The sequence below is a fragment of the Oncorhynchus keta genome, chromosome 11, assembly GCF_023373465.1.
Source record: "Oncorhynchus keta strain PuntledgeMale-10-30-2019 chromosome 11, Oket_V2, whole genome shotgun sequence".
In the NCBI taxonomy this organism is placed as follows: Eukaryota; Metazoa; Chordata; class Actinopteri; order Salmoniformes; family Salmonidae; genus Oncorhynchus; species Oncorhynchus keta.
Genome location: NC_068431.1, coordinates 16,052,328 through 16,068,296, shown reverse-complemented (window position 1 = coordinate 16,068,296; position 15,969 = coordinate 16,052,328). Strand labels below are relative to the sequence as shown.

The 15,969-nt window shown below is 43.6% G+C and overlaps 1 protein-coding gene across 1 annotated transcript in view; it reads left to right on the top strand.

The window, feature by feature from the left end:
• Positions 1-15,969, top strand: part of LOC118390648 (follistatin-related protein 4-like) — a 294,535-nt gene that overhangs the window by 257,821 nt on the left and 20,745 nt on the right. The window contains exons 8-9 of the mRNA XM_052529604.1: positions 6,126-6,246; positions 7,916-8,077. Coding sequence (XP_052385564.1) covers positions 6,126-6,246; positions 7,916-8,077 — 283 coding nt within the window. The remainder of the gene's footprint in view (positions 1-6,125; positions 6,247-7,915; positions 8,078-15,969) is intronic.

The window sequence follows — 15,969 nt, the reverse complement described above, 5'->3', positions numbered from 1 at the left end:
GCGAGGAGTCTTTTGCCTTTTACTCAGGAGTGGCTTCTGTCTGGCCACTCTACCATAAAGGCCTGATTGGTAGAGTGCTGCTGAGATGGTTGTCCTTCTGGAAGGTTCTCCCATCTCCACTGAACTCAATTTGAGTCTCATAGCAAAGGGTCTGAATACTTGTGTAAATAAGGTATTTGTTTGTTATTTTTTATAAATTTGCACAAAAGAAAATGGTTTTCACTTTGTCATTATGGGGTATTGTGTGTAGATTGATGAGGGGAAACAATTATTTAATCAATTTTAGAAAAAGGCTGTAACGTAAGAAAATATGGAAAAAATCAAGGGGTCTGAATACTTTCCGAATGCACTGTATATGAAAAACAATTGTCTAAACATGAACAATTATTCATTTTTAAGTGAAAGGTGTATTCAGTTTGGGTTTTAAAACATGTTCCAAGATCAAATGAATGCCGCCAATCGAATCAATACATATTGGCTTATAAAGCAAAAAGTACTCTGGGAGCTGCAGTAAAAGTGTTGTAGGAAATACTCGGTCTGTAGAATGTATGTATGGTGTCACTTCATCGGGCTCTGAATAATACAAAGTGTTGCTGGCCTTTTACTCACATGTGGCTTACTGCACTACAGAAAACCTGCTAACCAAACAACAGTGAAAAAACTGGGGAAAACCAGAAAAATATGGGGGGGAAAAGAAAGATGCAAAAACAAAAACAAAACAAAACTGAAGTTGGCAAAAAATAAAAACTGATTTTAAAAGACCCTAACAACGTCTTTTGTTGTGCATGACTGAACTTTAGAGTGTGCGTCATCCTGCAGCACAGCATTCTGGGGGAAGTTGAGGTCAGGTCCAATATTGACTATGCACCCAAGAGGGAAAGAGGTTGGGCCATCCTAGAAATGGTTTAATGAAATATGATATTATATATCAAATTTAGCAGACCCCTTTATTCCAAAGCAACTTACAGTCTTGCGTGAATACATATTTACGTATGGGTGGTCTCGGGAATTGAACCCAATATCCTGGTGTTGCAGCGCTCCACCAATACCAAGATGCATAACACGGTTATAAATGCTTTGTAAATCCCTCAAGTTAATATGATTGATAAGGCCTTTATTAAGCGGGGCTTTTGCCACCCTTTATAAAGCACAGGTTTATGTCACATTTGACATGGGTGTTTATGTCACACAGTTATGCCACATTTATGAACCCTTTATAAAGCATGGCATACTGTTATAGACTATTCATAACACATATGTAGTGTTTATGAAGGCTTAATGAAGCCTGTGTAAGCTGCAGGTCATTGAAAGCGGGACCAAAATAATTCATGCATTTTCTCTATTTTCTCCAAAAACAATTATGCTATAAAAAAATGTAATGAGCATGTCAAACAGGCCTCTTCCTCGCCGTTTGGGACTGCTGTGAAAAATCCATTATGCTAACCTTCAAACATCTTAAAATGATTTTCCGCTAAGACTATTATGAATACAGTACAGAGCTATTACTGTTTTATAAGGGGTGAAAAGATAGAAGGAACATTTTGGGTGGTTTTTCATTTTAAATACAAACTCAAATGAAAAATGTATGAAACAATACCATGCTTCTTTATGTGTATAGTTTACATACACTTAGGTTGGAGTAATTAAAACTCATTTTTCAACCACTCCAGAAATGTTTTGTAAACAAACTATAATTTTGGCAAGTCGGTTAGGACATCTACTTTGTGCATGACACAAGTCATTTTTCCAACAATTGTTTACAGACTGATTATTTCACTTATTTCACTTATTTCACTTTCACTGTATCACAATTCCAGTGGGTCAGAAGTTTACACACACTGAGTTGACTGTGCCTTTAAACAGCTTGGAAAATTCCAGAAAATGATGTCATGGCTTTAGAAGCTTCTGGCAGGCTAATTGACATAATTTGAGTCAATTGGAGGTGTACCTGTGGATGTATTTCAAGGCCTACCTTCAAACTCAGTGCCTCTTTGCTTGACATCATGGGAAAATCAAAAGAAATCAGCCAAGACCTCAGAATTGTAGGCCTCCACAAGTCTGGTTCATCATTGGGAGCAATTTCCAAACGCCTGAAGGTACCACGTTCATCTGTACAAACAATAGTATGCAAGTATAAACTCCATGGGACCACTCTCTGTCTCCTAGAGATTAAAGTACTTTGGTGCGAAAAGTGCAAATCAATCCCAGAACAACAGCAAAGGACCTTGTGAAGATGCTGGAGGAAACAGGTACAAAAGTATCTATCCACAGTAAAATGAGTCCTATTTTGACATAACCTGAAAGGCCACTCAGCAAGGAAGAAGCCACTGCTCCAAAACTGCCATAAAAAAAGCCAGACTAAGGTTTGCAACTGCAAATTGGGACAAAGATCGTACTTTTTGGAGAAATGTCCTCTGGTCGGATGAAACAAAAATAGAACTGTTTGACCATAATGACCATCGTTATGTTTGGAGGAAAAAGGGGGAGGCTTGCAAGCCGAAGAACACCATCCCAACCGCGAAGCACGGGGGTGGCAGCATCATGTTGTGGGGGTGCTTTGCAACACGAGAGAATGGTGCACTTCACAAAATAGATGGCATCATGAGGGGGGAAAATTACGTGGATATATTGAAGCAGCATCTCAAGACATCAGTCAGGAAGTTAAAGCTTGGTCGCAAATGGGTCTTCCAAATGGACAATCACCCCAAGCATACTTCCAAAGTTGTTGCAAAATGTCTTAAGGACGACAAAGTGAAGGTATTGGGGTTGCCATCACAAAGCCCTGACCTCCATCCTGTAGAAAATGTGTGGGCAGAACTGAAAAGGCGTGTGCGAGCAAGGAGGCCTACAAATCTGACTCAGTTACACCAGCTCTGTCAGGAGGAATGGGCCAAATTCAACCAACTTATTGTGGGAAGCTTGTGGAAGGCTACCCAAAATGTTTGACCCAAGTTAAACAATTTAAAGACAATGCCACCAAATACTAATTGAGTGTATGTAAACGTCTGTCCCGCTGGGAATGTGATGAATGAAATAAAAGCTGAAATAAATCACTCTCTACTATTATTCTGACATTTCACATTCTTAAAATAAAGTGGTGATCCTAACTGACCTAAGATAGTGAACTTTTACTAGGATTAAATGTCAGAATTTGTGAAAAACTGAGTTTGAATGTATTTGGCTAAGGTGTATGTAAACTTCCGACTTCAACTGTAAGTGTACAGCCACTCCACTGTATTCAATCAGTTCTTTTGAACAATAACTAATTTCCCTTTATGAGGTCCGTCATTTAAAAAAAATATATATTTTACCCCTTTTTCATGGTATCCAATTGGTAGTAGTTACTGTCTACAGACTCGGGAGAGGCGAAGGTCGAGAGCCATGCATCCTCCGAAACACAACCCAACCAAGCCGCACTGCTTCTTGACACAATGCACATCCAACCCGGAAGCCAGCCGCACCAATGTGCCGGAGGAAACACCGTACACCTAGCGACCTGGTCAGCGTGCACTGTGTCCGGCCCACCACATGAGTAGCTAGAGAACGATGAAACAAGGATATCCCTGCCGGCCAAACCCTCCCTATCCCGGACGACACTGGGTCAATTGTGCGTCTCCCCATGAGCCTCCCGGTCGCGGCCTGCTGCGGCAGAGCCTGGGCTCGAACCCAGAATCTCTGGTGGCACAGCCTTAGACCACTGCGCCACCCGGGAGGCGCATGAGGTCTGTAATTTGAGTCACAACATGTTGACACTAAGACAATAATTGGAAATGTATGATCCAGATGTCTGGTGCCCACCGAAGCCTCCCTCCCAGACCATGTGCTTTCGCTCTCCAAGCCTGACGTGGGGAAAACTCTCAAAAGAATGAATATTCACAAGCTGACCAACCGGCGGGCATCTTCTCAAACATCTTCAACCTCTCCCTGTCCCAGGCTGTAATCCCTACTAGTTTCAAGGTGACTACCATCGTTCCAATGTCCAAGAAAACCAAGGTGACATGAAGTGTTTTGAGAGGCTTGCCACTTCAAGGCCAGGCACACTGGACCCACTCCAAATTACCTACCGCTCCAACAAATATATGGAAGATGCCATTTCCATTGCTATTCACATCTGTACAAGATGAACCCCTATGTGAGAATGCTGTTTATTGACTACAGTTTAGCATTCAACATAATTGTACCCTCCAAGCTCGTCAACAAGCTCAGAGCCCTGTGTCTGGAACCTATCCTCTGTAACTGGATCCTGGACTTCCTGATGAGCAGACCACAGGCTGTGAGGATTGGCAACAACACCTCCTCTATGCTGTCTCTTAACACAGGTCCCTCCAGGGCTGTGTCCTCAGCCCTCTGCTTTGCACAACACCAACTCCATCATCAGGTTTGCTGACGACACCACAACTGTAGGCCTGATTAACAATGACGATGATTCAGCTTATAGGCAGGAGGTAAGTCGACGGGCATTATGGTGCGGCGTCCACATCACAGAGGACTTGACATGGACTAACAACACCACCACTCTTGTCGAGAGGGCACAACAACGTCTTTACTTCCTAAGGCAGAAATTCGGCATGCCACCCCAGGTCCTCTGCAAATACTACAGCTAGACCATCGACAATATCCTGACCAGTTGCATCACAACCTGGTACAGGAATTGCTCCATCCACGACCAAAAGGACCACCATCAAGGACCCCACACACCCCAGCAACGAGCTGTTCATTCCCTTACCATCAGGCAAACGGTATTGGAGCATGAGGTCTGATACAAACAGGCTCAGAGACAGTTTCTATCTACAAGCCATCAGACTGCTGAACACTTGAACTGGACTTACCACCTATGCTGACTCTCTGCACTCACGCACACACGCACGCACACATGCACACACACACCAACACATATTCATGCTATACGTTGCAACTTCTGCTACCAGACTCTTATTTACTATTGCTAATACTCCACAATTTAAATGATTGTCCCCCAATAGCTCCTTCCCCAATACAGGTGTAAATATTGGACTATAAATTGTGTCTTCCTGTATTATAATAAATGCTAACATGTTTATTATATTCTACTGTCATTTACTTTATGTTCGTATTCTCATCTTTTATTGTTTCTTATTGTTGTTGCAATGCCTTTCATTGGATGGAGTGTAACATGTGTATCCTGTACATACTACTAATCGAACTTGAAAGTTGTACATGATTTTCAGTATTTCTTGTTTAATCATATAAACCTGTACTGTAACTAAATAAGAAGAATCAGCGCTACACAGTTAAGTTGATCCCTTATAGGGATAAACGCTGTAGGATAGCTTTTCCTGGGGGCCCACTCTGGGTGCACATTTAGTTTTTTGCCCTAGAACGTCACAGCTGATTCAAATAGTCAAAACTTGTTTAAATCAGCTGTGTAATGCTGGGGCAGAAACCATAAGGTGTACCCAGGGGTGGCCCAGGATCGAGTTTGGGAAACCCTGCTGTACAGTAATTATTCTCTACAGTGTCTACTGTTTTCATATGTTCCGTAAAGCCTTTCTAATGTCCGTCCTAAGTAATTCCTCTTCAGTACCTTTCCTCACCTTAAAGCAAAGAGACCATTCTGTCCTCATCCACTCCCATCTTGTTAGCCTAATGAGAAGCAGTAGTTTCTTAAAGCATGTAGTGGGACGATTGCTTGCGGCAATAAACTCCAAGTCTTTAGTCTCTGTTTAGACAGGGATGTGTTTGGTTATTAATGTAGCTAACTCCACACATCTGCACACTGTCAGTCCGCCACATACTGGGACACCACTGTTTAGTGTCTTAATCCTCCTTAAGCCTCGCTGAAACCCCAAGTGAGTTGTGCATCCTGAAAAACAACAACTGGCTCCATTAATCACTCTAATGTTCTTTGTATTTTTAACCCTTCCTATTTATCAGACTGATTGAGCGTGACGACAGGGCTCCAATCCCCATGCCCGTCCCAACATCCAGGGACCACGTTGATTCATGGTCTATGTGCTTCTCATCCCTCCATGGTCCCCTGTTGTGTACCCTGCCTCCCTTAACTTCCCTCCTTTTCCTCCTCCCTTACCTCACATCCCTCCCCTCCCTCACCATCCTCCACTGCCACCTTCCTCTTCCCCCAATAGGACTTTGGTGATGACGGCTCCCTCTACATCACCAAGGTGACAACCATCCATATGGGGAACTACAGCTGTCATGCGTATGGATATGAAGAACTCTGCCAGACCCATGTACTGCAGGTGAATGGTTAGTAATGGCATATACTTGACATTTCATGGTGTTCACCAGAATTCTGACCTGACTAAATGTGTAGCAGTGCATCACTGCGTTCAATTTTAAATTCCTTTTTTTGTTGTTGATTTCTGAATAGATGACAAATAGTTTGAATAGATAAATAGTTTGAATAGATAACAAATCATTTGAATAGATAACAAGTAGTTTTAATAGATAACAAATAGTTCGAATAGATAACAACTAGTTTGAATAGATAACAAAAAGTTAGATGCTTTCGTGGGTTAAGGACCTTCCAGGGTCAGGACTGGCAATCCCTGTCTCAACCCCTGTCTCAACCCCTGTCTCAACCCCTGTCTCAAACCCTGTCTCAACACCTGCCTCAGCAGCGTAGCCTAGTGGTTAGAGCGTTGGACTAGTAACCGGAAAGGTTGTGAGTTCAAACCCCTGAGCTGACAAGGTACAAATCTGTCGTTCTGTCCCTGAACAGGCAGTTAACCCCAGGCGGTCATTGAAAATAAGAATATGTTCTTAACTGACTTGCCTGGTTAAATAAAAGGTAAAAAAAAAAAAAAAAATCCTGTCTCAGACTCTTTTGGCAGCAACAGTGTTCCAATCACAAAACATGCCATTGTTTTCAACATGTCCCACATATTATCATAGAAAGCAAATCAAGTCTATACCCATGGTGCGGGTGGCAGGGTAGCCTAGTGGTTAGAGCGTTGGACTAGTAACCGAAAGGTTGCAAGTTCGAATCCCCGAGCTGACAAGGTACAAATCTGTCGCTCTGCCCCTGAACAGGCAGTTAACCCACTGTTCCTAGGCTGTCATTGAAAATAAGAATTTGTTCTTAACTGACTTGCCTAGTAAAATAAAAAATGGTGTTTTACTCACCCTACTCAGATAATTCCACCCTGAGCATGTACAGTGTTATATCTACAGTACATCAAATAGCCAGCAGGAATCAGCTCAGAGGGGCTGGCTGCAGGCACTTAGCAAAACACACTGCTCTACTAAATCATTCCCATAAGTCTTTTTTTTTGCTGAGACTACGTGTGATTACTGGGCCTTCCTCTTCATTGAGGGCCTTGGGAGAGCCGTTTGTACGTTCTGTACTGTATCAAATCAAAGATAACAATCTCAATTTCCCAAGCTTGATTTCATTGCTCGCACAGATATGCATAGACAAAAATAGCCTGAAATGATTTTCAATTAACAAGGATTATAGGCGTGATTGTGTGTTGTAAGGCAGGATTTATGCTAATTGCAAAACGATACAGCTGCATCTGAGACATTCAGTTGAAGAGGGAGGGAAATGTTTGCTTCCTGAAAGGCAGGTTATCTTCGAAGACAATTACCATGCGTTTGTGTATGGATATGAAGTGTTTCACCTGTAAATAATGACTGGGGCTGCTCAACAAAGTGGATTTTCTTGCCTCTCCTATATTGTGTGTGCCTTCAGATTCACCTTCTTAACTTCCTTCAATAGTGGTCTTATTTTGTGTTATAAACATTTGCGCTGGACTCTGTTGTATCGCAGTGCCTGTAGCTATGTGTGATTTTGTGTGGTACGGGTGTGAAATGAAAGCCTTTCTGCCTGCTGTGCCTGTGTAATTATACCTCTCTGACTCCACTCTATTGTGGCTATGTTTGTCTCTTTGTGTGTGTGTGTCTATGTATTCAGTTCCCCCAGTGATTCTAGTCTACCCAGAGACGCAGGCCCAGGAGCCTGGTGTGTCTGCCAGCCTGCACTGCCACGCCGACGGCATCCCAGACCCTAAGATTCTGTGGCTGAAGAACGGCATGGACCTGCAGCCCAGACCCGCCAAGCAGCTCTCCCTCATCGGTAAGGCACCAGGCTACTCCTGCCCACACTCACAAGACTGTATGTGTTCTAAATTACACCCTATTCCCTATATAGTGCATTGCTTTTGACAAGGGCCCATAGGCCATATATAGGAAATAGGGTGCCATTTGAGCCGCACCCTGTTATTACCATCACAGCGACTCCTGTTTAGCAGAAACACCATTATGAAGGGAACCATGAAGGTGTTGCTATACTACGGGCACATTCTGTGTCACACCCTCCTGTGTTGCCAAATCCAAGTTTAGGGTCACCATTTTGATTATTGTTATTTTGCCAGCCACTGATTTTAGAAGAGTAAATATCCAATCCAAGCCTTTGAAGAACACGATAAAGAAAAAGATAGAACAACAGTGTGTGAAAATGAATTATACAGCAGCCTGCCATGTGAGAGAGTTGAACGGGAATTTCAATTTCTGAGGGGACACAAGAGTGTATTTTATGGAGTAACCCTCATTAGATGGCAGTTTACAGGCTGTGTGTGGATCATTACCTGTGGTAATAGCCTGTTATCGGGCTTCAGATTCAGCTGAAACAAGAGAGTGTATTTTATGGAGTAACCCTCATTAGATGGCAGTTTACAGGCTGTGTGTGGATCATTACCTGTGGTAATAGCCTGTTATCGGGCTTCAGATTCAGCTGAAACAAGAGAGTGTATTTTATGGAGTAACCCTCATTAGATGGCAGTTTACAGGCTGTGTGTGGATCATTACCTGTGGTAATAGCCTGTTATCGGGCTTCAGATTCAGCTGAAACAAGAGAGTGTATTTTATGGAGTAACCCTCATTAGATGGCAGTTTACAGGCTGTGTGTGGATCATTACCTGTGGTAATAGCCTGTTATCGGGCTTCAGATTCAGCTGAAACAAGAGAGTGTATTTTATGGAGTAACCCTCATTAGATGGCAGTTTACAGGCTGTGTGTGGATCATTACCTGTGGTAATAGCCTGTTATCGGGCTTCAGATTCAGCTGAAACAAGAGAGTGTATTTTATGGAGTAACCCTCATTAGATGGCAGTTTACAGGCTGTGTGTGGATCATTACCTGTGGTAATAGCCTGTTATCGGGCTTCAGATTCAGCTGAAACAAGAGAGTGTATTTTATGGAGTAACCCTCATTAGATGGCAGTTTACAGGCTGTGTGTGGATCATTACCTGTGGTAATAGCCTGTTATCGGGCTTCAGATTCAGCTGAAACAAGAGAGTGTATTTTATGGAGTAACCCTCATTAGATGGCAGTTTACAGGCTGTGTGTGGATCATTACCTGTGGTAATAGCCTGTTATCGGGCTTCAGATTCAGCTGAAACAAGAGAGTGTATTTTATGGAGTAACCCTCATTAGATGGCAGTTTACAGGCTGTGTGTGGATCATTACCTGTGGTAATAGCCTGTTATCGGGCTTCAGATTCAGCTGAAACAAGAGAGTGTATTTTATGGAGTAACCCTCATTAGATGGCAGTTTACAGGCTGTGTGTGGATCATTACCTGTGGTAATAGCCTGTTATCGGGCTTCAGATTCAGCTGAAACAAGAGAGTGTATTTTATGGAGTAACCCTCATTAGATGGCAGTTTACAGGCTGTGTGTGGATCATTACCTGTGGTAATAGCCTGTTATCGGGCTTCAGATTCAGCTGAAACAAGAGAGTGTATTTTATGGAGTAACCCTCATTAGATGGCAGTTTACAGGCTGTGTGTGGATCATTACCTGTGGTAATAGCCTGTTATCGGGCTTCAGATTCAGCTGAAACAAGAGAGTGTATTTTATGGAGTAACCCTCATTAGATGGCAGTTTACAGGCTGTGTGTGGATCATTACCTGTGGTAATAGCCTGTTATCGGGCTTCAGATTCAGCTGAAACAAGAGAGTGTATTTTATGGAGTAACCCTCATTAGATGGCAGTTTACAGGCTGTGTGTGGATCATTACCTGTGGTAATAGCCTGTTATCGGGCTTCAGATTCAGCTGAAACAAGAGAGTGTATTTTATGGAGTAACCCTCATTAGATGGCAGTTTACAGGCTGTGTGTGGATCATTACCTGTGGTAATAGCCTGTTATCGGGCTTCAGATTCAGCTGAAACAAGAGAGTGTATTTTATGGAGTAACCCTCATTAGATGGCAGTTTACAGGCTGTGTGTGGATCATTACCTGTGGTAATAGCCTGTTATCGGGCTTCAGATTCAGCTGAAACAAGAGAGTGTATTTTATGGAGTAACCCTCATTAGATGGCAGTTTACAGGCTGTGTGTGGATCATTACCTGTGGTAATAGCCTGTTATCGGGCTTCAGATTCAGCTGAAACAAGAGAGTGTATTTTATGGAAACCCTCAAGAGATTAGATGGCAGTTTACAGGCTGTGTGTGGATCATTACCTGTGGTAATAGCCTGTTATCGGGCTTCAGATTCAGCTGAAACAAGAGAGTGTATTTTATGGAGTAACCCTCATTAGATGGCAGTTTACAGGCTGTGTGTGGATCATTACCTGTGGTAATAGCCTGTTATCGGGCTTCAGATTCAGCTGAAACAAGAGAGTGTATTTTATGGAGTAACCCTCATTAGATGGCAGTTTACAGGCTGTGTGTGGATCATTACCTGTGGTAATAGCCTGTTATCGGGCTTCAGATTCAGCTGAAACAAGAGAGTGTATTTTATGGAGTAACCCTCATTAGATGGCAGTTTACAGGCTGTGTGTGGATCATTACCTGTGGTAATAGCCTGTTATCGGGCTTCAGATTCAGCTGAAACAAGAGAGTGTATTTTATGGAGTAACCCTCATTAGATGGCAGTTTACAGGCTGTGTGTGGATCATTACCTGTGGTAATAGCCTGTTATCGGGCTTCAGATTCAGCTGAAACAAGAGAGTGTATTTTATGGAGTAACCCTCATTAGATGGCAGTTTACAGGCTGTGTGTGGATCATTACCTGTGGTAATAGCCTGTTATCGGGCTTCAGATTCAGCTGAAACAAGAGAGTGTATTTTATGGAGTAACCCTCATTAGATGGCAGTTTACAGGCTGTGTGTGGATCATTACCTGTGGTAATAGCCTGTTATCGGGCTTCAGATTCAGCTGAAACAAGAGAGTGTATTTTATGGAGTAACCCTCATTAGATGGCAGTTTACAGGCTGTGTGTGGATCATTACCTGTGGTAATAGCCTGTTATCGGGCTTCAGATTCAGCTGAAACAAGAGAGTGTATTTTATGGAGTAACCCTCATTAGATGGCAGTTTACAGGCTGTGTGTGGATCATTACCTGTGGTAATAGCCTGTTATCGGGCTTCAGATTCAGCTGAAACAAGAGAGTGTATTTTATGGAGTAACCCTCATTAGATGGCAGTTTACAGGCTGTGTGTGGATCATTACCTGTGGTAATAGCCTGTTATCGGGCTTCAGATTCAGCTGAAACAAGAGAGTGTATTTTATGGAGTAACCCTCATTAGATGGCAGTTTACAGGCTGTGTGTGGATCATTACCTGTGGTAATAGCCTGTTATCGGGCTTCAGATTCAGCTGAAACAAGAGAGTGTATTTTATGGAGTAACCCTCATTAGATGGCAGTTTACAGGCTGTGTGTGGATCATTACCTGTGGTAATAGCCTGTTATCGGGCTTCAGATTCAGCTGAAACAAGAGAGAGTATTTTATGGAGTAACCCTCATTAGATGGCAGTTTACAGGCTGTGTGTGGATCATTACCTGTGGTAATAGCCTGTTATCGGGCTTCAGATTCAGCTGAAACAAGAGAGAGTATTTTATGGAGTAACCCTCATTAGATGGCAGTTTACAGGCTGTGTGTGGATCATTACCTGTGGTAATAGCCTGTTATCGGGCTTCAGATTCAGCTGAAACAAGAGAGTATTTTATGGAGTAACCCTCATTAGATGGCAGTTTACAGGCTGTGTGTGGATCATTACCTGTGGTAATAGCCTGTTATCGGGCTTCAGATTCAGCTGAAACAAGAGAGTGTATTTTATGGAGTAACCCTCATTAGATGGCAGTTTACAGGCTGTGTGTGGATCATTACCTGTGGTAATAGCCTGTTATCGGGCTTCAGATTCAGCTGAAACAAGAGAGTGTATTTTATGGAGTAACCCTCATTAGATGGCAGTTTACAGGCTGTGTGTGGATCATTACCTGTGGTAATAGCCTGTTATCGGGCTTCAGATTCAGCTGAAACAAGAGAGTGTATTTTATGGAGTAACCCTCATTAGATGGCAGTTTACAGGCTGTGTGTGGATCATTACCTGTGGTAATAGCCTGTTATCGGGCTTCAGATTCAGCTGAAACAAGAGAGTGTATTTTATGGAGTAACCCTCATTAGATGGCAGTTTACAGGCTGTGTGTGGATCATTACCTGTGGTAATAGCCTGTTATCGGGCTTCAGATTCAGCTGAAACAAGAGAGTGTATTTTATGGAGTAACCCTCATTAGATGGCAGTTTACAGGCTGTGTGTGGATCATTACCTGTGGTAATAGCCTGTTATCGGGCTTCAGATTCAGCTGAAACAAGGGAGGCTCTGCAAGGTTCATATATACATTAACATCCTGCAATCCAGCTTCACAGATCTGCCAACTGTCACTCTCACAGCCCAGTTTAGACTTGGCAGATCCGTGGAGCTGGATTCCAGGATGTTCATTTAATTGCTATTTGGGGTAGATCTGAAAATACCCTGATATCTCGTAAAGGTTTAACAGGGTGCTCAAACATAAGAGTCTACAGAATGAAGCCGTTTTCCACAGTTATACTCTTAGCTTATTTGGCAGAATATTTGAACATTGGATCAGTATATAGGTATTCCAACTCAGAAATAGATTAGTTTCCCCTCTGGAACTAAGGCTAATGTTGGTCTTGTGGAGCTCACGAATCCTGCCAGGATGAGGGGAAGGCTACCGTACTCACTGATGCTGCCAGGATGAAGGGGAGGCTACAGTACTCACTGATGCTGCCAGGATGAAGGGATGGCTACAGTACTCACTGATGCTGCCAGGATGAAGGGATGGCTACAGTACTCACTGATGCTGCCAGGATGAAGGGATGGCTACAGTACTCACTGATGCTGCCAGGATGAAGGGATGGCTACAGTACTCACTGATGCTGCCAGGATGAAGGGATGGCTACAGTACTCACTGATGCTGCCAGGATGAAGGGATGGCTACAGTACTCACTGATGCTGCCAGGATGAAGGGATGGCTACAGTACTCACTGATGCTGCCAGGATGAAGGGATGGCTACAGTACTCACTGATGCTGCCAGGATGAAGGGAGGCTTTTACAGTACTCACTGATGCTGCCAGGATGAAGGGTAATAGCCTGTTAGGCTACAGTACTCACTGATGCTGCCAGGATGAAGGGGAGGCTACAGTACTCACTGATGCTGCCAGGATGAAGGGAGGCTACAGTACTCACTGATGCTGCCAGGATGAAGGGATGGCTACAGTACTCACTGATGCTGCCAGGATGAAGGGATGGCTACAGTACTCACTGATGCTGCCAGGACTGAAGCAGAGGCTACAGTACTCACTGATGCTGCCAGGATGAAGGGATGGCTACAGTACTCACTGATGCTGCCAGGATGAAGGGATGGCTTGTGGTACTCACTGATGCTGCCAGAATGAAGGGAGGCTACAGTACTCACTGATGCTGCCAGGATGAAGGGATGGCTACAGTACTCACTGATGCTGCCAGGATGAAGGGATGGCTACAGTACTCACTGATGCTGCCAGGATGAAGGGATGGCTACAGTACTCACTGATGCTGCCAGGATGAAGGGAGGCTACAGTACTCACTGATGCTGCCAGGATGAAGGGAGGCTACAGTACTCACTGATGCTGCCAGGATGAAGGGATGGCTACAGTACTCACTGATGCTGCCAGGATGAAGGGATGGCTACAGTACTCACTGATGCTGCCAGGATGAAGGGATGGCTACAGTACTCACTGATGCTGCCAGGATGAAGGGATGGCTACAGTACTCACTGATGCTGCCAGGATGAAGGGGAGGCTACAGTACTCACTGATGCTGCCAGGATGAAGGGGAGGCTACAGTACTCACTGATGCTGCCAGGATGAAGGGGAGGCTACAGTACTCACTGATGCTGCCAGGATGAAGGGATGGCTACAGTACTCACTAATGCTGCCAGGATGAAGGGATGGCTACAGTACTCACTGATGCTGCCAGGATGAAGGGGAGGCTACAGTACTCACTGATGCTGCCAGGATGAAGGGATGGCTACGGTACTCACTGATGCTGCCAGGATGAAGGGAAGGCTACAGTACTCACTGATGCTGCCAGGATGAAGGGAAGGCTACAGTACTCACTGATGCTGCCAGGATGAAGGGATGGCTACAGTACTCACTGATGCTGCCAGGATGAAGGGGAGGCTACAGTACTCACTGATGCTGCCAGGATGAAGGGATGGCTACAGTACTCACTGATGCTGCCAGGATGAAGGGATGGCTACGGTACTCACTGGTGCTGCCAGGAGGAAGGGATGGCGACAGTACTCACTGATGCGGCCAGGATGAAGGGATGGCTACAGTACATTACTCATTTATCTGTGCATTTCACAAAAATAGACAGTTCAAATACAAACGTGTGTTTTTCAGGTGGTAGAATTTTCAGTAAAATCCCATTGTTCTAAATGAGAATGAAGAAAATGTATATTGCATTATGTGTACATTGGTGCCTGTAGAAGTTGTTCATATTAGCCCAGGGTTTATCTCAGGCCTTGGCTCTGTCAGGTCTTGTTCAGCACTATGAAGTTATCCTCCTCTGCCTGCCAGTTCACATTTAGGAGTTACATGGAAAGAGATCAAGAGAGGGGGATCAAAGACGACATAGAGAGGGAGGGAGAGATGAGAGGAGGAACGTGAAAGACTGGCACATGATCTTTGACACGGCGCGTGAAAGCAGCTGTCTGACACGGGCGTCCTTCACTCCTGCTGCAGTGTTGTGAAAATTGCCTTGTTGTGATCAAGGCAACACTACAGCAGCGTGAGGGTGAGGAGGGATGGATGTGAGTGTGAGAACAAGCCATAGATCACAAAGGGCTAGTGTCAGAGAGCTAGGGCTGCCTCTGCTGCCTCTGATAGCACTCACTGTGTCCTGAGATATATCACCTTTGCTTAAAACCTGACGAATACACATATACACACACTCTCTAGTTGTACCGTCAGAGCGCTGACTCTCTCTGATGATAGCACTCACTGTGTCCTGTATCACCTTCCCCTGACACTAGATCTCTGGGTACAGAACAGAGGATTCAGTCAAAGGATATTTTGAGGAAGTTAAAAAAAAAAAAAAAAAAAAATATTTCACCTTTATTTAACCAGGTAGGCAAGTTGAGAACAAGTTCTCATTTACAATTGCGACCTGGCCAAGATAAAGCAAAGCAGTTCGACAGATACAACGACACAGAGTTACACATGGAGTAAAACAAACATACAGTCAATAATACAGTATAAACAAGTCTATATACAATGTGAGCAAATTAGAGCAAATTAGGTGAGAAGGGAGGTAAAGGCAAAAAAGGCCATGGTGGCAAAGTAAATACAATATAGCAAGTAAAACACTGGAATGGTAGTTTTGCAAAGGAAGAATGTGCAAAGTAGAAATAAAATTAACGGGGTGCAAAGGAGCAAAATAAATAAATAAATTAAATACAGTTGGGTAGTTGTTTGGGCTAAATTATAGATGGGCTATGTACAGGTTGCAGTAATCTGTAAGATGCTCTGACAGTTGGTGCTTAAAGCTAGTGAGGGAGAGTGTTTCCAGTTTCAGAGATTTTTGTCATCACAAGGGTTCAGGCTTCAATGGCTTGTGTTAGTGAGACGTGGGTACATGGTTAGTTGGCTACTTAGATTAGCTTTGTTCATTCATTTAGAG